Below are 23,160 nucleotides of genomic sequence, written 5' to 3'. Positions count from 1 at the left end.
TTAAATCTCTTTACACATCCATCTCACTCACCATCCTCTCTTCCCCCTCCTCCCCCCCCCTCCTTCCTCCACAGACTCTCCCAATACAAAGTTTCCTTATAACTTACAAGCCCGGGATCTTTTAACCCTTTTCTGGTTAGGAATTTGCAGCGATCCCTTGTTGTGAAATTTAGCCTTCCTCTGCCGATTTCCTTTTTTTTCCGCCGGTTTTCCAACAGGACGGATTTGCAGGAGGCTGCAGGTGCGATCACAATAATCGGCCCTGGCCTCATTTTTATGTAACAGTAAAATGTCCTCCGAGGAGAGGCCGGAGATTTTATGACATAATGGTCTTCCTATGGAGGGATGGGGGGGAGGAGTTGGGGTGTTATCTGTCCGACCTCTGCAATCAGCCTGTACTGTGTATTTGTTATGAATTTTACAGAGCATTGCTTCTTTATATCATATATAGAGAGAGAGAGGGACAGAAAGAGAGAGAGCAGAGAAGGAGAGATATCAGAGACAAACAGGGAGAGAGAGACAGAGAGACAGAGAAAGACAGAGAGAGAACAGAGAGGGACAGATGGAGAGGAAAAAAAAGAAAGCAGAGAGGGACAGAGAGAGAGAGAGAGAACAGAGAGCGACAGATAGTGACAGAACAGAGAGGGACAGAGATAGAGAGCAGGGAGGGACAGAGATAAAGAGCAGGGAGGGACAGAGATAGAGAGCAGGGAGGTAGAGCAGAGAGGGACAGAGATAGAGAGCAGGGAGGGACAGAGAGATAGAGAGCAGGGAGGGACAGAGAGATAGAGAGCAGGGAGGGACAGAAAGCAGAGAGGGACAGAGAGGGGGCGGGGCAGAAAAGTGAGTGAGAGAGAGACAGAGGAGAGAGAGAGAGAGGGACAGAGAGATAAAAAGAGAGCAGTGAGGGACAGAGAGAGAGAGAGAGAGAGAGAGAGAGAGACAGCAGACAGGGACAGATAGAGAGAGAGCAGACAGGAACAGAGAGGGACAGAGAGAGAGAGAGAGCAGGAAGGGACAAATAGAAAGAGAGAGCACGGAGGGACAGACAGATAGAGAGAGAACAGAGCAGAAGAGAGAGCAGAGAGGGACAGATAGAGCGAGAGCAGAGTGGGAAATAGAGCAGAGAGCGGCAGAGAGAAAGGGAGCAGGAAGGGAGAGAGAGTGAAAGAGCAGAGAAGGACAGAGAGAGAGAGAAAAAAAGAGAGCAGACAGGGTCAGAGAGAGAGACAGCAGCAAGGGACAGAGACAGAGAGAGAGAGAGGGCAGAGCGGGAGAGAGAGAGAGAGAGAGAGAGAGAGAGAGAGGGCAGAGAGGGACAGAGAGAGAGAGAGCGTGTGATAGAGATAAAAAAGAGAGAATGAGAGAGCAGGAGATAGAGGGGAATGAGAGACGTGCAGGGAGAGAAAGATGGGCTAAAGGGAGAGGGGGAGAGGACACAGAGAAAGAAGAGCGACAAACTCAGCTGAAATAGACAAAGTGAGATAAAAAAAGGGGATAAAAACGTGAGATATAGAAGAGAGATATGGATGGATAAAGTGAGAGACATAAAATAGAAGAAAGAGGGAGAGAGAAAAAGGGGTTGGGAATGCAAAAGAGAACAGAAGGTGAGGAGAGATAGAGAGTGCAGGAGGGACAGAGAGAGAGAGAGAGAGCAGAAGGTGAGATAGAGAGTGCAGGAGGGACAGAGAGAGAGCAGAAGGTGAGAAGGAGAGATAGAGAGTGCAGGAGGGACAGAGAGAGAGAGCAGAAGGTGAGAAGGAGAGATAGAGAGTGCAGGAGGGACAGAGAGAGAGAGCAGAAGGTGAGGAGAGATAGAGAGTGCAGGAGGGACAGAGAGAGAGAGCAGAAGGTGAGAAGGAGAGAGCAGGGAGGGACAGAGAGAGAGAGCAGGGAGGGACAGATAGAGAGAACCAAGAGCAACAGAGAGAGCTGGGAGGGACAAAGCGAGATAAAGAAGGGACAGCAAAAATAAGTTTTGGGAGATAAGAAAGAGAAAGAACACAGAGAGAGAGCGAGAGAGAGAGAGAGAGGGGGGAGGGCAAACAAAACAAAGAGCACAGAATGTGATGATTAAACTCTCAGCTTCACTTTGTGCAGAGATTTTTCCAGCCCGTGGAACAAAAATCTAAGCACCAGCAGAATGGCATTAATTGTCACAGGGACAGTGTAGCTCCGGGCTTCACCCTTTGAACAAACATATGGTCGCTGCCACCACGTGTTTTAATGGAAACACACAACGTTTACAGCATCTGCTGCTGCAATTTTGACCTTTTAAAAGAAATGTCTATATAACTTGCTGCAACACATAGTTAGGAATGTAACAGAGTTTACGATACAGTAGCTTTCTTTAAAGAGTTCTTTAATTTCTGGTTAGAGGATTCGGATATTCAGGGTAACACATCATAAATATTGTTTTAATAAAGAAAAGAAAATGGTGCAAGAAAATATTTACAGAAAATTAATATTACACAACAGACAATATGCAACAGTAAAACATAATGAATTAAAATGTAATTATATTTAAACAAGGTTTGCAGCTTGCCTGGGCAGAGACTAGTTCACTTGCAGAACAGTCACTGGCTTTCATAAATTACTTCTAGCATTTCTTCATAGTTGTGATTGTAAACGAGAGCTCCAGAGCTGCAAATGCAGCCATTTTTTATGGTCCCCGGTGAAACTGTTTACAGAAATAACAAAACCAATCAAAAATCTGAATGGTGTTGTCACGGATCAGGGCTCACGGGTATGAACTAGAGTCAGGTATGTGGACCCTTTCTACTACACTGGCAGGGACACTTATAGAAAAGGGTCCAAGCAGTGTAGGCTGACGACTCCCAGAGCTGGAGTACAAGCAGGGGAACTGAAGGAGGTGGTGAAAGACAGAATAGGACGGTAAGACAAAGTAAAGGGCCGGGTGCTGCCATGCTAGGTGGGCGGCATGGTGTCCCCCAGGATGTGGAATCTAAGGGCCAGCCGGTGTTCGACAGAGCTCCTGATGGTGGAGATGAGCTTGCCTGCATGCTGACCCCAGGTCACAATCCCTAGGTCAACCCAACTCACCTAACAGCCAAGAATGGTTGATAAGGCCGAAGTTCAGGACAGGTTGCAGACACCCAAACAAGGGACAAACAAAGGTCAGGGACAGACAGAGGACCAGGACTTCTAGGGACAATCTGAAGACTGGGATTTCAGGGATAGCCAAAGGATAGGGACAGACAGAAGACTGGGGATCACCAGGGACCAGTCAAAGTTCAGAGCAGACTGGGGACAAGGATCTCCAGGGACAAGGGTCTCCAGGGACAAGGGTCTTCAGGGACAAGCCAAGGTATGTACACAGAAAAACTTCAAGGCATTCAGGTATAATCACAAACAGGAAGGCTCGGCACCTATCTTAGGAAAGCGTTGCTCGGGCAGTGTGCTGTTCGCTGCCCCGGGTTTAAAAAGAAACAGGAAGAGGGAGGATCCACAGGATTGGCCACAAGCGAACTGCACTGATTGGCCGAGAAGCTGCATAAGAAACAGCAGGAGAGGTCGGCCGACGCCTAAAGCTTGCAGACAGGTGCAAGAGTGAGTCAGGTTCAGAGCACATGCCTGGAGGACTACAAGCACCAGCACAGCCCTGCATGCCTGCAGAACCAAGGGTAAGAGATATGTATATACTTGTAGAACTACAAGTAACAGATCAGCTGCAAGTCTGCTGCTGAACTGTGACAGGTGTGTATTTACAGAAACAAAAATGCAACCAAAGGGTCTGAGGAGTGTGCTGAAGGAGTATTGAAATGGTTAATTGTGCAATTGTCTAGGTAAATGCAGTCTGAGAAACAACATATAATTGCAAATAATGAAATTACAATTCATTAGAGAACAAATATAATATAAATCAAATGCACGTGTCAGCTGGCAGATCTCGTGTTTCATTAGCCTGCAGAACCCTGTAATATAGGTGTGTTTGGTGTCTAACTGGTTGTTATTTTCTTATACATTTTGTGTCCACAACAAGAATAAGGGATTACGTATAGAGTTTGGCTTGGCAGTTAGAAAAAAAACAAGACTAGGAATGTGTGTTTACTCAATCTCACGGACTGTTTTATAACAGGTTTACATCAGGGCCATTGAGAGTCAGACACCAGACTCAGGATGTGTATTTGCTCAAACCGTACAAAAGACTGTTTTATGATAGATTTACAACAGGACCACTGAGATACTCTGGCTCAATGGAGGCCGATGATGCTGTTGCATTCCTTTGTAGCTGACCTGCTTTGTGTCAATGTGTCTTAAGCTGGTCGTTTCCTTTTGTCAAATGTATTACCTTCCATGAATGCCTAGCGCAGACATAAGAATGAAATCTGTTCATGTTAAGTGGCAAGGTTTTGGAGAAATTAAGGGGACACTGTGTTCAATGTGACTCCCCCATTCCCTCCACACAGTCTCAGACTCCCTATCGTCTCACAGGGAGGGACCGGGAGAGAGAGAGAGAGAGAGAGAGAGAGAGAGAGAGAGAGAGAGAAGAGGTAGACAGAGAGAGAGAGCACATGAATGGGTAGACAGAGAGAACTGGGAGAGGCAGACAGAGAAAGATCAGGGAAGGACAGACAGAGATAGTGAGCAGGGAGGGAAGGAGAAAGAGCTGTGAGGGACAGACAGGTAGAGAGTATAGAGGGACAGACAGAGAGAGAGCGTGAGCAGGGAGGGACAGAGAAGAAGCAGGGAGGCACAGCCAGGTAGAGAGCAGGGAAGGAGAGAAAGAGTAAGATCAGGGAGGGGCAGACAGAGAAAGAGCAGGAAAGGACGGATGAAGAGAGAGAGCAGGGATGGAAAGAGAGAAAGCTGGATTGGACAGATAGAGAAATAGCAGTAAGGGGCAGACAGAGGAAGTGAGCAGGGAGAGACAGAGAGAGAGAGAAGGGAGGAACAGACAAAGATAATGAGCAGGGAGGGACAGAGAGAGAGAGGTGGGACTGGGAGGGACAGAGATAGAGGGTTGAGAAGGACAAACAGAAGCATGGAAGGCAATGAAGTGTCAGTGATGTCACTGGTCTCTAGTGAATGGACGGGCTGTGTTCTCCTGAATATGAAGTGTCGGTGATGTCACTGGTCTCTAGTGAATGGACGGGCTGTGTTCTCATGAATATGAAGTGTCGGTGATGTCACTGGTCTCTAGTGAATGGACGGGCTGTGCTCTCATGAATATGAAGTGTCGGTGATGTCACTGGTCTCTAGTGAATGGACGGGCTGTGCTCTCATGAATATGAAGTGTCGGTGATGTCACTGGTCTCTAGTGAATGGACGGGCTGCGTTCTCATGAATATGAAATGTTGGTGATGTCACTGGTCTCTAGTGAATGGACAGGCTGTGTTCTCATGAATATGAAGTGTCGGTGATGTCACTGGTCTCTAGTGAATGGACGGGCTGCGTTCTCATGAATATGAAGTGTCGGTGATGTCACTGGTCTCTAGTGAATGGACGGGCTGCGTTCTCATGCAAATGAAGTGTTGGTGATGTCACTGGTCTCTAGTGAATGGACGGGCTGTGTTCTCATGAATATGAAGTGTCGGTGATGTCACTGGTCTCTAGTGAATGGACGGGGGTGCGTTCCCATGAATATGAAGTGTTGGTGATGTCACTGGTCTCTAGTGAAGGGACGGGATGTGTTCTCATGAGTATGAAGTGTCGGTGATGTCACTGGTCTCTAGTGAATGGACGGGCTGTGTTCTCATGTATATGAAGTGTTGGTGATGTCACTGGTCTCTAGTGAATGGACGGGCTGCTGTCTCGTGAATATGGAGCTTCTCAGGTACTTTTTCATGTCTATACATTTGAAGAATGGCTTCTTTCCTGCGGTTTATATTTTGCTCTGGAATTCTGCAGCGTTGTTCTCTTTAGGAACCTGTAATGCTGTTTGTCTGTGCAACATACAATATCTGACAGCAACCAATAGGAATCCCTTTTACAGTGTTCTCATTGTATTAACAATGAAAGGTGAAATATGATTGTGTTGTTGGTCGTGTCCTCTCTTCTTTTTTTGCTGCCTTAATTGGATAAGCTCCATTGCCTCTCTCTGGCCTAGAAGCTGCAGAACATAAGTGTGTTAGCATTTCTGTCACATCACCTGCTGAGCACCAGAATGGTAGAATTTCTATTGTAACCAAGGAACAATGCACTTATTCCGTTCTCTCCTCTGCCCCCCTTCCCTCACCTGGCACCTGGAGAACATCAGTGCAATGACTAGCCCACCCAGTACCAGCAGAGTTCCAATGTAACCTGCCTCCCAACTGTAACAAGGGGACCATCAGCTTTACTTTTCTCCAGCTGGAACTTTCAGTGTGCTATATAATCTCTCCTAACTTCTCCCCCACAGTGTACCATGTAAACCTCTCCCTACCTGGCACAGCAAAGTGCCGACTTATTTCTCCTCAACTGACACCTGCCGAGTAACAGTCTGACCTGTTCTCACCTGACACCTGCCAAGTACCAGTCTGACCTGTTCTCACCTGACACCTGCCAATAAGTGCCGACTTATTTCTCCTCAACTGACACCTGCCGAGTAACAGTCTGACCTGTTCTCACCTGACACCTGCCAAGTACCAGTCTGACCTGTTCTCACCTGACACCTGCCAAGTACCAGTCTGACCTGTTCTCACCTGACACCTGCCAAGTACTAGTGTGACCTCTCCACACCTGACCATTGCAGAATAACAGTCTGACTTCTCCAACCCTAACCCCTGCAGAATACTAGTATGAACATTTCCCAGAAGCCACCTGCAGTATACAAGTCTGACCTCTTCCCACCTGACATTTGCAGAGTATCTGTCTGACCTCTTCTAACCTGGCAGTGGCAGTGTACCAGCCTGACCTTTACCCACCTGACACCTGCACAGGTTCAGCCTAACCTCTCCCAACTGTGGCGGTTATATTTTTGTAACTTTACGAACATTCGTTATGATGAAGCTAAAAAGCAAAATACCTTTGTTAATATTGGAGTGGTAGTTGTTTTTTTATTCGAAATACGAATTCCGTAATCGGATTCCGTATCCGAATTTCGTATTTAAAAAAAATACCATCAACTCCAATATAAATGTACTTTGCTTTTTAACTTGAATATATAACGAATGTTCGTAACGGAATTTCGTATTTCCTGCTTGTATTGCAATGCAACCCTCAGCAGCAGAAGAGAACCTCTGATTGGTCAACCAAAACAAAATACGAATTCCGTTAACGGATTCCGTATCCGAATTTCGGATTTCGGATTTTTAAAAAAAATACCATCAACTCCAATATAAATGTACTTTGCTTTTTAACTTCAATATAATGAATGTTCGTAACGGAACGAAAATACGTCAACGGAATTTCGTATTTCCTGCCTGTGTGTGTAACTGTGTATTGTAATGCAACCCTCAGCAGCAGCGGATCCGTATTTCGGATTAAAAAAAAATCTTGTCATGTTGTTCAACCTCATTTTCAGGGGTAATATTAGTTCCTGTTTCAAAGAAATTTGGATCCGAAATTCGTTAACGGAATTTCGTATTTCGGATATAATTCGGAAACTGCCATTCGGATTTCGGATGCTCCGAAATTCGGAATTTCAGGAAAATTCGTACGAATTTCGATTGGTAACGAAACGAATCGCACATGTCTACTACCAGTCTAAGTTCTTCCCAGTACTGGCACCTGCTGACTACCAGTCTAAGCCCTTCACACCTAGCGCCTGCAGAGTACCAGTATAAGCTTCTTCCAGTACTGGCACCTACAGAGTACCAATCTAAGCCCTTCCCCACCTGACACCTACAAAGTAACAGTCAAAGCCCTTTGCTACTTGGCACCTGCAGAGTACCAGTCTAAGCCCCTCCCAGTCCTGGCACCTGCAGGGTACCAGTCTAAGCCCCTCCCAGTCCTAACACCTGCAGAGTACCAGTCTAAGCCCCTCCCAGTCTTGGCAGCTGCAGCGCACCAGAATACGCCCCTTCCAGTTCTTGCACTTGCATAATAACATTCTGACCTCCCTACCTGGCCTGCAGAGTACTGGTCTGACCTTCACCACCTGACACCTGCACAGTACCAGCCTGAACTCTCCTCAACTGGCACCTACAGAGTATTAGTCTAAGCCCATCCCACCCTCGCACCTACAGAGTACCAGTCTAAGCCCATCCCCTCCTGGCACCTGCAAAGCAACAGTCAAAGCACTTGCCACTTGGCACCTGCAAAGTACCAGTCTAAGCCTCCCAGTCCTGGCACCTGCAGAGTACCAGTCTAAGCCCCTCCCAGTCCTGGCACCTGCAGGGTACCAGTCTAAGCCCCTCCCTGTCCTGGCACCTGCAGGATAACAGTCTAAGCCCCTCCCAGTCCTGGCACATCTCCCTCAGCATCTCCCTCACCTGCAGTCTGCGGAGCTCCACTCATCAATACACTTTAACCACACGCAGCTGCACAGCATCCTCCAGCCTGCCTCCCTCCTCCTGGAAAGGCACCTGCTGTGCACCTCACCTTTTTATTCCCTCTGCTGCAAAGTGCCAGGCTCCCCCATCGTCTGCAGAGCATTGCTCTTGCCAGGGCAGCGCAGCTTAGCCTCTCACTGCCCATCCGTAAATAAACTGCATGCACCGTTTGCAGCGTTGAGAGTGAATCGGGAGGAGGGGCTCCTCTTAGCTGCATCGGTGCAGAGGGGGGGATGAGAGGGAGTAGCAGGGAGGGAGAGGGATGTGTGAAGTCTGTACCCTTGATAACTGCAGAGCTGTCCCAACACTGCACACCGCCTGCCCTCTCCCTATTTCATTCAGCCCTGCAAGTCCTGCAAAAGCATCCTCCACCCCCCCTACACCAGTCCAATCCTTGGATTCTTCTCTAAATACCTCTACTTGCATCTCTCCCTAACCCACGCATCATCCTGGCATCCTCTATACATCCTTCTGGACTCCTCACTTTTTTTGTCTTACTTATCCCATCCCCCTCCCCTCCTCCTCAGCCTCTCTCCATCCCCCCCTCTGTCTCATTCTCTCTATACCTCTCATCTCCTTTCGCCAAACACATCCTCATGCTGTGAGAGGCTCATTGTCCTAGACAATACTCATTGCCCCGTCCCTTGTCCTTTTCTCCCCCCTTCCTGGTACCCTTCCCTTGCCCCTTCTTCTTCTACTCCTCCTCTTAACAGTGGGACACCTACACCCCCTTTCCCCCGATAAGGTATCCTACCTTTCCCTCTTACCTGTCTCAATATGCAAGTTTCATTTGCTTGCACTGAGCAAACTCTGAGAAGTAGGACCAGCGAGGACCGTCTTTGCCCCAATCGTCCCTCTGGGGGGCAAAATGCGGGAATTGGTGGGCAGAATAAGCAGCGCACTCCCCCATTGGGGACCAAAAACCATAACCAGGTGCTCCCCCATCTATCGCACATCCTACGCGAGTCTACGGCCAAAGCTACGGGTATGAAGTACAGGTAAGAGGCTACAGAATACTTCGATTTAGTAGACTTCTGGGGTTTGGCTCATTTTATGGGAAGGTGACTTTCCCCTATTGGCATAGAGCTCTGCTGATGCATTTTCCTGTCATATGCGAGCATAGTACAGTAAATGACATTGGACTTGTTCTGTGTATGTTTTCTATACTTGAATGTAACTGCTTCAGCTGTGCTACCGAGTGAAGAATTTACATTTATGATTGGCTATAAACTGTTTGCAGCATGTTTTGTACCTTGCAACTACGCAGGAAACTCCTTTTGGTGCAAAATACACAATGTCTACTTATATTATACCAAAGTGGTTTAAATTGATAAAATAACAACTTTTGGACACTAAACCAAACTCTAAACTAATGCAGAAATATACTAACAATACCCCAAAGATCATATTGATATATCCCTGAGATTTTCTACAGTACACAAGAGTGCAGAGATACAGGATACCCAAGATCGCAATGAGATACCTCGAGACTTTGTCAAGATATACAATGACATACTGCTAAGAAATACCTGAGATTCTGCTACAATAAAACTGATAAACACTTAAGAGATTGCCGGGATATACCTGAGATAGTGCTAAGCTGTACCTAAGATTGTGCTGTGATATACCTGTGATAGTACTGAGATATACCTGATATTGTGAAAGAGATACTCATAACTTGGTGTCAATGCTAAGATGTCTAATACAATTCTGCTATGATACACCTGAGATTGTGCTGGGACACAACTGAGATACACCTGAGACATACCTGAGATACACCTGAGATAGTGCTGGGACACAACTGGCATATACCTGAGATATAGCTAAGATATACCTGATATAGTGCTGAGATATAGTTAAGATAGTGCAGAGATATGTCTTTGGTAGTACTGAGATAAACCTGAGATAGTGTTGAGGTATACCTGAGACAGTATTGAGATATACCTGAGATAGTGTTGAGATATATCTATGATATACCTAAGATAGTACTGACATATACCTGAGATAGTGCTTACATATACCTGAGATAGTGCTGAAATACACCTGAGATAGTGCTGAGATACACCTGAGATAGTACTGAGATACACCTGAGATAGTACTGAGATACACCTGAGATAGTACTGAGATACAACTGAGATAGTGCTGAGATATACCTGAGAGAGTGCTGAGATATACCTGAGATAGTACTGAGATATACCCGAGATAGTGCTGAGATATACCTGAGATAGTACTGAGATATACCCGAGATAGGGGTTGAGATACACATGAGATAATGCTGAGATATACCCGAGATAGGGGTTTATATACACCTGAGATAGTGCTGAGATATACAGTACCTGAGATAGTGCTGAGATATACCTGAGATAGTGCTGAGATATACCTGAGATAGTGCTGAGATACACCTGAGATAGTGATGAGATACACCTGAGATAGTGCTGAGATACACCTGAGATAGTACTGAGATACACCTGAGATAGTACTGAGATACAACTGAGATAGTGCTGAGATATACCTGAGAGAGTGCTGAGATATACCTGAGATAGTACTGAGATATACCCGAGATAGTGCTGAGATATACCTGAGATAGTACTGAGATATACCCGAGATAGGGGTTGAGATACACATGAGATAATGCTGAGATATACCCGAGATAGGGGTTTATATACACCTGAGATAGTGCTGAGATATACAGTACCTGAGATAGTGCTGAGATATACCTGAGATAGTGCTGAGATATACCTGAGATAGTGCTGAGATACACCTGAGATAGTGATGAGATACACCTGAGATAGTGCTGAGATACACCTGAGATAGTACTGAGATACACCTGAGATAGTGCTGAGATACACCTGAGATTGTGCTGAGATATACCTGGGATAGTGCTGAGATACACCTGAGATAGTGCTGAGATACACCTGAGATATACCTGAGATAGTGCTGAAATACACCTGAGATAGTGCTGAGATACACCTGAGATACACCTGAGATACACCTGAGATAGTGCTGAGATACACCTGAGATAGTGCTGAGATACACCTGGGATATAGTAGACTTCTGGGGTTTGGCTCATTTTATGGGAAGGTGACTTTCCCCTATTGGCATAGAGCTCTGCTGATGCATTTTCCTGTCATATGCGAGCATAGTACAGTAAATGACATTGGACTTGTTCTGTGTATGTTTTCTATACTTGAATGTAACTGCTTCAGCTGTGCTACCGAGTGAAGAATTTACATTTATGATTGGCTATAAACTGTTTGCAGCATGTTTTGTACCTTGCAACTACGCAGGAAACTCCTTTTGGTGCAAAATACACAATGTCTACTTATATTATACCAAAGTGGTTTAAATTGATAAAATAACAACTTTTGGACACTAAACCAAACTCTAAACTAATGCAGAAATATACTAACAATACCCCAAAGATCATATTGATATATCCCTGAGATTTTCTACAGTACACAAGAGTGCAGAGATACAGGATACCCAAGATCGCAATGAGATACCTCGAGACTTTGTCAAGATATACAATGACATACTGCTAAGAAATACCTGAGATTCTGCTACAATAAAACTGATAAACACTTAAGAGATTGCCGGGATATACCTGAGATAGTGCTAAGCTGTACCTAAGATTGTGCTGTGATATACCTGTGATAGTACTGAGATATACCTGATATTGTGAAAGAGATACTCATAACTTGGTGTCAATGCTAAGATGTCTAATACAATTCTGCTATGATACACCTGAGATTGTGCTGGGACACAACTGAGATACACCTGAGACATACCTGAGATACACCTGAGATAGTGCTGGGACACAACTGGCATATACCTGAGATATAGCTAAGATATACCTGATATAGTGCTGAGATATAGTTAAGATAGTGCAGAGATATGTCTTTGGTAGTACTGAGATAAACCTGAGATAGTGTTGAGGTATACCTGAGACAGTATTGAGATATACCTGAGATAGTGTTGAGATATATCTATGATATACCTAAGATAGTACTGACATATACCTGAGATAGTGCTTACATATACCTGAGATAGTGCTGAGATACACCTGAGATAGTGCTGAGATACACCTGAGATAGTGCTGAGATACACCTGGGATAGTGCTGAGATATACCTGGGATAGTGCTGAGATACACCTGAGATATTGCTGAGATACACCTGAGATACACCTGAGATAGTGATGAGATATACCTGGGATAGTGCTGAAATACACCTGAGATAGTGCTGAGATACACCTGAGATAGTACTGAGATACACCTGAGATACACCTGAGAAAGTGATGAGATATACCTGGGATAGTGCTGAGATACACCTGAGATATTGCTGAGATACACCTGAGATACACCTGAGATAGTGATGAGATATACCTGGGATAGTGCTGAGATATACCTGAGATACACCTGAGATAGTGGTGAGATATACCTGAGATAGTACTGAGATACACCTGGGATAGTGATTAGATACACCTGGGATAGTGCTGAGATACACCTGAGATAGTACTGAGATATACCTGGGATAGTGGTGAGATACACCTGAGATAGTACTGAGATACACATGAGATAGTGCTGAGATACACCTGAGATAGTGCTGAGATACACCTGAGATAGTGCTGAGATACACCTGAGATAGTGCTGAGATACACCTGAGATTATGTTCTGAAACATGCCTGACATATTACTAGTATACCGCTTAGATATAGATCTGCTGAAGGTCACCTGAGATGTTGTAGAGATATATCGGAGAGCTGAGGTATAATGGATAATCTGCTAATTTTCACTCTTTGAGATCCAATAAACCTAAACTTGTGCTCCGCCTCACAGTTCGTATTACCAACCCTCTACTACAGGCAATAAACATACTTTTCACAACTGTTAAAGGGATCCTTACCAGTCCACTTCCATATTGGAGCGCTGGTCCCCTCCCACCTATGGTCCAGATATGTGGAGGTCACCTGCCAACCCTTCTAACTTGGTTAGTAAGTGACTGGACCGGTCATCCCATCTTGGGAGTCTTATTGTGGACTGATTGTGACTTACAATACACAATCTCTTATTTGGAAGTGTCCAGAGGACAGTGAGGGCTGGTGGGGGTCTGAGGAGGTAGAGTGAACCTGCTGTGCACCATACAGTGGTTTTTTAAGGGGTGTGCAGTGTTCCTTCACTAGTTCAATGAAAGGATCGGTTCTGCATAAAGCGATTTTGGGAGCAGGCTAATTAATTTTCTATTGTTTGGGATGTTAAATGTTTATTCATAGAAGGTTATAAAGGAACGCAAAGAGTAACAATGGAAAGACTCCAACCAATTATATGGGATGAAGTACACTAAGATGATGATGACACAGGAATTCCTGTGCTGGGAGCAGAGCCGCGTTCCTCAACCTTTTACAGTTATGAGACCCTGAACAATAGGACGGAATGCAGGACTCATGGCTCTGTGATCCGGTACACATAACAAATCTCTTGGCTTGGCTGAATAAACTGAAGACTTAAATGCAGCTGATGAATATTTGATGGGTCAGATTCAGTTCAGGAAAACTAATAAACATGTATCACGTTAAAGAGGAACCAGTCAATATCATTTAATGCTTCCACATTCATATAATAAGACGGCGCACTATATAGCAATGCCAGTCATCCATTAAAATGAATAAACCAGTGACATCACCGAGACCTCATATTCATGAGAACGCAGCCCGTCCATTCACTAGAGACCAGTGACATCACCGACACTTCATATTCATGAGAACACAGCCCGTCCATTCACTAGAGACCAGTGACATCACCGACACTTCATATTCATGAGAACACAGCCCGTCCATTCACTAGAGACCAGTGACATCACCGACACTTCATTTTCATGAGAACACAGCCCGTCCATTCACTAGAGACCAGTGACATCACCGACACTTCATATTCATGAGAACACAGCCTGTCCATTCACTAGAGACCAGTGACATCACCGACACTTCATATTCATGAGAGCACAGCCCCTCCATTCACTAGAGACCAGTGACATCACCGACACTTCATATTCATGAGAACACAGCTCGTCCATTCACTAGAGACCAGTGACATCACCGACACTTCATTTTCATGAGAACACAGCCCGTCCATTCACTAGAGACCAGTGACATCACCGACACTTCATATTCATGAGAACGCAGCCCGTCCATTCACTAGAGACCAGTGACATCACCGACACTTCATATTCATGAGAACACGGCCCGTCCATTCACTAGAGACTCATTCACATGAGCAGGAATAATAAATAAGATATATAATATAACAGAAAGGTGTTATATACATTTTTATTAGCACGTTGATGCCGGGAGGGAGGGGGGGAGACAAAATATAATCAGATTAAACTTCAACTTTAATTTTCTTTCTGATGATTTGACGAATCCCCAAATCTTCTATTGGAGAGATATGAGGAGTTATTAGTCCACTGAACTTTTCTGCATTCTTCTGCACATTTTATGCGGATGTTGTCTGGTTCTCGTCTCCCCCAGTCTAGACGTGTAACGATTCCATATCATTTATGTATCATCAACAAGACGCGGAACATTGTGATCCGTACACTCCGAGAGAGACCTTGGTAGATCCGTGCCAGCTTATGAGGGAAATTCATCATAAACAGGTTCATCGATATGACAGGAATATTATCATTGGTTACGCTGCCGGCACCTATAAAAATCAGGGCCAGGGACTGTGGGGTCAGGCGGATGATTTGCTGCTGGATGTACTATGTTAATGGGGCAGTCTGTCACTCCATTTTTAAGAGTGAATACAATATGAAAGCACAGATAATAATAATGCAATCAATAAAACAAGGATTGTACATAGAACAATATCGGACCTCTGAAAAGTACAAGCATGCATATGTACTCAGTACTTGGTTTGGGCCCCTTTTGCAGCACTTACTGCAATTACTTTTGCACGATATTCTAATTATTCGAGTTTCACCTGTATAGTTACATAGTATTTGTAACTATGTAACTATGTAGATATATCTATCTATCTATCTATCTATCTATCTATCTATCTATCTATCTATCTATATGGGCTGAAAGTAGATATACATCTTAACTGAGTAATATTAAGTTTGCTAAGGCACTGTGTACCATAAACAGATGCTATTAAAAAAAAAAATACTTGTTTCCATATTTTTTGAACATTGCATCTTGGTGCTGCAGATCTTTTGTGACCTTTTTGCACCCATTTTCTGTCTATATGCACCCGGCTACATGGCATTTCTCAGGGCAGGTTCCATGAAAGTGGATAACAGTGGGCCCTGCCTGTGCAATGTATCTTGAAATGGCTACTTTTCGTATCTATTGGAAGCCCGTGTGACAAGGTGACAACAGACGGGAGCAATTGGGAGACAAGGACACAATGGTGTCACGTTATAACAGGACGTAAACTATATAACCAAAGGTTTTTTGGATATCTCATTTCAAAACTATGGCTCTTAATATGGAATCCCCCTCCCCCCCCCCATTTGCGGCTATAAAGGCCTACACTCTTCTGTGAAGGTTTTCCGTGAGACTTGTGTCTGTGGTAATTTGTGTTCATTGAACCTAAAGATTATTTGTGAGGTCAGGTAGTGGTGTTGGAGGAGAAGACCTGGCTTGCAATCAGCATTCCAATTCATCCCCAAGGTGTTCAGTAGGGTTGAGGTCAGGACTCGGTGCAGGACACTTGGGTTCCTTCACACCAAACCATTCAAACCATGTCTTTATGGAGCTGGCTATATACACAGGGGACAGTCATGCTGGAACAGAAGACGGCCTTCACCTACCACAAGGCTGGAAGCTTACAATTGTCTAAAATATCTTTGGTAATTAGCAGAACCTTCACTGGAGACTCCTGAACTCAGTGATTTGAAAGGAGGTCTACATACATGTATTCATATTTCAATGATATGGAAAATGACTTTTGAAATGACATTAACATTGTTTACATCAACTTTAACATTTCCTAAAGAGGAGAATTGGTACGTTGGAGGAACATTGGCGGAGTTATAGGTTGGGAACAGGGTTTTGGTTGGGGAGATGCTGGCACACTTTTTAGTCTACATGTGTTTTTGTTGCCAAACACAACAACACCAGGACGTTGGAAGATGCTGTAAACCTTCTGTTTAGAAACAATAAAAGAACATGGTTCCCTTTTAGGTGGGTTCTACGGATTTTGTGGGGTTTTCCCTAAGCCCTCATTCACACAGGAATCGGACGGCGCGTACAGCTCCGTGCTGCGTGCGGGGCCGTATCGGGCAGCTCCCGGGAAGGACAGGTACTGCGTGTGATTACTACGCAGCCCCGTCCTTCTCTATGGGACTACCCGGCCGTACGCCCCCTACACTCACCCGCCCTGCACGTCCGTGCGGGTGAGCGAACTCGTACGCTGACAGGATGGATCCTGTCTGCGTCCGAGCCAGGAAACATGCACCCCTACGGACCTCGACTTGAGGTGAGCGTAGGGGGGCGTATGGGTGCGTAGTCCCATAGAGAAGGACGGGGGCTGCGTACTAATCACACACATCACCTGTCCTTCCCGGGAGCTGCTTGGAACAGCCCTGCACTCAGCATGGATCTGTTCGTGCCGGCCGATTCCTGTGTGAATGAGGCCTTAAAGTGATCCCATGTTTTGGCCATGCAGGGTAAAGCAACAGATCCACTTTACATGTGGCCTCCTTCTGCTGCTTGTGCTTACCTTACCTTCTCTGCCTAACCTAACCACTTAATTTGGCCATCAAGAAGAAGCTCCACATAAGCTCAAAATTTCAAGTCGGAGCTTACACAGGGCTGAGAACTCCCTCCCTGCCCCCATGTAATGGTGGTGTGTGCTTGAGTGGCCAATTACCAACCACCAGTGATGTCACAAAGGAAAGGAAGGGAGTCACATGCCTCTCATTCTGGAAGTACCCGGTATTTCTCATTGCTCCTGTCCATGGAGCACTGAAGTGAAGGTACATGTTGGTGTGGCACAACATTTGTATATTACATGTTATGACACCTGATATATGTATATATTTTTTATACTCAAATATGTTTCATCTTCTCCTTCCAACAGGAATCTGGGGAAATCTGGATTACGTGTATCTTGTCTTGGGCTTGGTAAGTGAGTTCTGATTTAGTCTCCTACTTTCTTCTTCATCTCTCTCTCTCTCTAGCATCAGCACAGGCCTCCTCCATACTTGAGGCCCAGGGAAACACTTCCAGCACTCCAGCATTTGCCCACCCCCTGGCCTTGGCGTAGCATGGGGGTTGTCCAGACTGGACAGCACACAGTCCTGGACTAATCCATGGCTGGTCCCTAGCTCAACAAAGCACATGGCAATTCCTTCCAGTATATGTACCCTATCCCAGCATGTAACAATGGTTGAGAGAAACCCAGTGACTGGCTGGTGAATTGTACATACACTGACAGCCCCTCATTGGCTGGTCCACACTACAGTAGAGTCACACTCGATCCAGGTAGGTACAGTCAATGCCAGACACCTGGAATTAACCAGATAAATGCCAACTATATTCCAGCCAGGCTGACTACAGCCCCGACAATCAATACATTTCTAATAGCCACCTCACAAAAGGTGATGAGGGCTATACTTTATTGGTCTAAAACAGATTGCAGCCAAACATAATGGCATAACGGCCATGCCACAAGATTGCAGCACAACTACACAGGCAAATGACAGACAGAATGAGCAGGAAGCTTGTTTATAATTCTGGGTTATGAACCCCTAGCTAAGTACAATTGAAGAGGGTGCAATCTGAAATCGAAAGTTTCCAGGAAAGAAACTGAATTGGTTTTTAAGATGGATACAATAAAACCTAAGAAACTTAATGTTAATCTTTTGAATTGTTTTAGCAAAACATTTTAATTTATTTTATTTGATAGTATAGGTATTTGCAGTCAATACTGATTTTGTAATATGTGTTTGTAATTTATGCTATTACTGTAAAATATGTACACAGGTGTGCACAGCATTTAAGATGTATAGGGCTGAGATAGGCAGGAAGGAAGGAAGGATTTAAGCGTAATCATGAACCGCCACTTGATGATCTTGACCCACTGACCGATGATTCTGACGCGTTGCACTCCCACTGTAAAACCACAGATCACTGGCTGGCTGCTGTATGTAAACAAGCAGGCTAGGCATACTACACTCCTGCCACTGAATGGCAGATGAAGGGATATCTCCCCAATGGGACACAGATGACAAATAATAATCTGACAGGAGTTATTATCCTCGCTTATGCTATCCACATCCAAAAAAAAGTTTTGGCTTCTGTTCAATTTTAGGGTGTTAAAAAGAAACAAGCCTTCCATTGCTTGTAAATGAAATACTACTACATGTTGAAACTGGGAAGCAAACTGACTTCAGGTTCTCTGGGTGTGACAGATCTGTCACCTCCTGTCATTCTTTGTAAGAAATCTGTCTTTGTATGGCTAACCAGCTTTCCAGCATAGGTTTACTTTTGACATATAATTTATCTGGGATCACTCGGGTTATTAAGCTTTAAGCAAGACAGTTAAAGATGAAAAGATAAAAAATGAAATGGTTTATAGTTTTATAGGCTGTAAACTGATTACTGTAGAGTACTGATAAGGTACATGAACTTTCTACTCTGCATATCTCTGATATTTTTGCCACTGCTATTAACAAATTGAAGATAGGGTACTGAATACAAAAAAAACAACTAAAAGGTGTTTCTTCAAAGGGATCATTTACACTTTTATCCTGGAAAACAACAGCTCTAGCGGGGTCCACATTTTCCAGGGGCATGGCCATCATGGAGAAGGGTGTTCCCTAAGAATGGCTTTCATTGATGCTAATAAGGGACATCCAAAACACTGCATGATTATAGTTTTAGTGATTATCAGCAAAAAACTTCAAAGTTCCATTGACCCCAGGGATTTTTTGTTTTTAGCTTATACTGTATGTGTAAATAAGCTTTACAAGCTACATGTTTCTTGTGTGGAGGTGCTGTCCAGAGATTTTAAAACTAGTGATGGCAAAGCCAAATACAAGAAGTAGACATTTCCTCCAAATCCTCATGTGTCATCTACCTATAAACATACAAATGCAAGACTGGGTTACCTAGTGTCATCTACCTGTAAACATACAACTGCATTACCAAGTGTCATCTACCTATAAAGATACAACTGCAAGACTGGGTTACCAAGTGTCATCTACCTATAAACATACAACTGCAAGACTGGGTTACCTCGTGTCATCTACCTGTAAAGATACAACCGCAAGACTGGGTTACCAAGTGTCATCTACCTCTAAAGATACAACAGCAAGACTGCGTTACTCAATGTCATCTTATCTACCTGTAAAGATACAACTGCAAGATTGGGTTACCCAATGACATCTACCTGTAAAGATACAACTGCAAGATTTGGATACTCAAAGTGGTTAAACTATTTGACATCATACACCCATGGGCATATCTGACAAATCTAGATGGTGCCAACATGTGTGCGTCACATGGGGTGTGGGCTCCTATGTAGCCAGATGCAGTTGACAGGGTTTATTCTCCTGGTTGCTCATCACCTGGCCAGATGTCTATCTTCATACAGGGCTCACTAAAACAACCTAATGTACCTGATTATTTGGCCACCAGGCGAATCCACTTTTCTTGTACCGTTCGTAATAGTTTACAAGAATTATTCATCACCTTTTTACAGTCAATATCAGTATTCATTTTGAAGAGGATGTCTTTTTTTAGCCTAGCTGCGCAGAGCTGTTATTAGTCAAAGGTAAAGAAGGATAATTGTGCTCTAATGTGGCACAGCTGCTGTTAGGAGATTCCATTACTATTTCAGAGTGCCTGGCACCTCATCTCAGTTCTGGTCTTTTATTTGTCATGTCGAGAATGCTGGCAGTGGGCACAGACAGGTAGTACAACATCAGTACAACACCAAGTCCATATTCTCATTATAGTACTGTTTGTGTAGTTTGTTAATTCAGGAACCTAAGCTGCCTGATTGAATGTGCTTATATGCACGCTTCTTAGACTCAGTTGATGGATTATTTAGGTGCAATGCAATTAGATAAAACTTGTTCTATCTACTTGTATTGTGTTGTACCTTGGCATGAGATTATAAACAGCAGCACCATGTCCTATAGAGAGACCGGTAAATGGTGCAGATGTGTATGATCCCATGCCTGGACAGAGCAAGGTCATTGCTGTATGCACTGTGATGTTATGGAGTGATGTTACTGAGAGCTCTGTAGGAGGATCACAAGCTGATCTATTCAGATCATGAGCTTAGTGCTGGACTGTGGCTGGCACTTCCAGCACTACAGCCTGATGGAGCCACTGGGACCACAGGGCTGAAGCACAGGGTCTTGGAATACAACTGGTCACACATTGAGCAAAGGCTGCATGTTGAGCCCAGAGTGCTGAAAGAAAACAGGCTCTGCACGTCACTAAAATGTAAGCACTCTGTTTTTTGTATTCTTTAACCTTCCCAATTCGCCAATGTTTCACACTTCAGTGCTAGCCTCGATATCCTCCTCCACTGCCCTTCCTTTTAATGTAGACTGTCAACAACATACTCACTCGGCGTGGGTTATCATCTCAACAGTACTGCAGCACTGAATGATGCTTACACATCATTAGCTGAGCCCCCTTTAGCGCGGTAGCCCTCCTGTCATTGGAGGAGACGAGGAAGGACCTGGGATGGCACTAGACAGTCCAGAAGACACCTGAAATTAAATTGTATCTAAATCCAAAAAGAAACATATAATAGATTGCTGCTTACCAGTCCTTAGAGGTGCTGACTGCATTGGTTTTCATTTTTTTTAACCTCTTTTCCTTTTTTTTTTTTAATATCTGGTGACTCTGCCAGTAACACACTTCCAGTCCTATAGGCTGATAGCTATGGAACTCTGCCCCTCTCCTATTCTCTATAAGATAGAGGAGCGTGGTTCTTTAGTCCTCAAATGTAGCTGAGAGCAATGCAATTGATAATGGTCAGCAGCAGAGACATAGAGCACAGGATTTTTTAAACTAACGGTAATCAGATATAAAAAAAACTTTCAGTGAAAGTTTTAACAGACCAAAAGGGAACAAATAAGCGTCCATTTTTAGGGCTTACATCCTCTTAAAGTATGTACATACTTTTAAAAAATGGGAGTGAATGCATGACTGAAAAAAAAAATTACATGAGATTTTTCAAAATCCTAGTTCTAGAGTTAATCCTTAATCCTAGAGTTAATCGAGTCAAATAAATTACATATTCAGCCCCATTATCACTAGTTATTTTCAATGCATGGCTTGTCAACTGCACAATAAAGTGATAAAAATGCAGGCACTGTATTTTATTGACTTAGAAAGCCACTTTATACAGTCAGCACAGTGCAAGAACATACTTTTAGGTAATTTACATATTTTGTAGTTGCTGGCAGTCTGAAGTCTTTGAGAGCAGGTGCTGTGAATTTGAATTTTGTGTATCTTGCCACAGGATTTCATTAAAGTGGAAATGAAGCCAAAACATTTTTATTACTCATTTTGGAGTAGGGGAGGGTTAAAACCCCATTTTTGTTGTTGTTGGCCTTTGTGTTGTCCATTGGGGAGATTTCCCTTTCTGTCCCATAGTTACAACAGGAAGTGAGTGGATGTTCCTCCAAAGTGGGGGAAATCCCTGGTTGTCACTATGGTCACCAGAACTAGTGTCCCAATTGGATGATTTCACCTCTATTACTGTTATGGTCACAACTCAAAATGTGGGATTTTCTTTCACCTTCACTCTCTGTGATAATGGTCACCAGGACAAATAATCCCTCTTCATTATATTCAAAACTAGTTTAACTTCAGTGGTAATGCCAATTAGGGTGCTTAAACACCCTTGTTCAGACCTCTGTTAGCATGAACTCGCACATAAAAATAATACCACAGCTCACCGCCAGCTGCTGTAACTTCACTGCTTACTGCTGTAACATATGACACAATGGGGTCAATTCACAAAGCTTATTTTCTTCATTTCGGCCGTTATTTCATTGATATCGCTTGTTATATAGTTGCTGTTTAGAGGTAGTCAATTCACAAAACTCAATAACGCTTCCTTTTTTTAAGAAGTGCTAAATTAACTATTCAGATGTTATTTTAACTATCCAGACGTTATTTTAACTAATCAGACGTTATTTTAACAACTGGAGTGATAAAATATGCTTGAAATGCAATTCACAAAAGGAAAAGGTCCTTTTATCACTCGTTATTGAGACGTAGATTTATCACCTCCTTCAGGGTGGCGTTATGACAGATTTCAGGCGTTATCTGATGCTTGTTGCACTGAGATGACATGAGGTATATAAAATGGAACCTTTTTTTCTTCATTTTCACATGGTTTAATGCTTTTGCGTACAGAAGAAGATGGCATGTAGTTGTCATTTCTAAAGTTTTTATCCTTCTACAAATGTAGATGATTTTGTACAGTTTGAGGTTAGTGGCAAATCTCACATGACATGAAAATGACATGAGTGGGGGTTGTAGAGCAAGTGGATTGTTCCATGCAACATATTTAATATCAAGACAGGCTTTATAGGTGGTAAGGAGAATTTATTGCTCTCCCTACACTGCCTGATTGTCAACAGATGCAGATCTAAATAAATCTAATGTTTCATATATTCATTCCGTTCAGAAAAAAAGTTATTGTTATTTCTATATGATTTCTTCTCTACCAAATGTAAAATTAGTATG

The 23,160-nt window shown here is 43.8% G+C and overlaps 1 protein-coding gene across 2 annotated transcripts in view; it reads left to right on the top strand.

Moving 5' to 3' along the window:
- The first annotated feature begins 9,174 nt into the window (after window positions 1-9,174).
- The window catches only part of LOC108802082 (voltage-gated potassium channel subunit beta-3), a 52,088-nt gene continuing 38,102 nt past the window's right edge, over window positions 9,175-23,160 (top strand). For both annotated transcript variants that reach the window (XM_018573978.1, XM_018573977.1), the window contains exons 1-2: window positions 9,175-9,433; window positions 17,519-17,562. In XM_018573978.1, the coding sequence (XP_018429480.1) occupies window positions 9,213-9,433; window positions 17,519-17,562 (265 nt within the window). In that variant the 5' untranslated portion in view covers window positions 9,175-9,212. The remainder of the gene's footprint in view (window positions 9,434-17,518; window positions 17,563-23,160) is intronic.

This window comes from Nanorana parkeri, unplaced genomic scaffold (assembly GCF_000935625.1).
Source record: "Nanorana parkeri isolate BGI_ZX_2015 unplaced genomic scaffold, ASM93562v1 scaffold2654, whole genome shotgun sequence".
Classification (NCBI taxonomy): domain Eukaryota; kingdom Metazoa; phylum Chordata; class Amphibia; order Anura; family Dicroglossidae; genus Nanorana; species Nanorana parkeri.
Note: the sequence above shows the minus strand (reverse complement) of the source record. Positions and strands in the feature narration are given on the sequence as shown.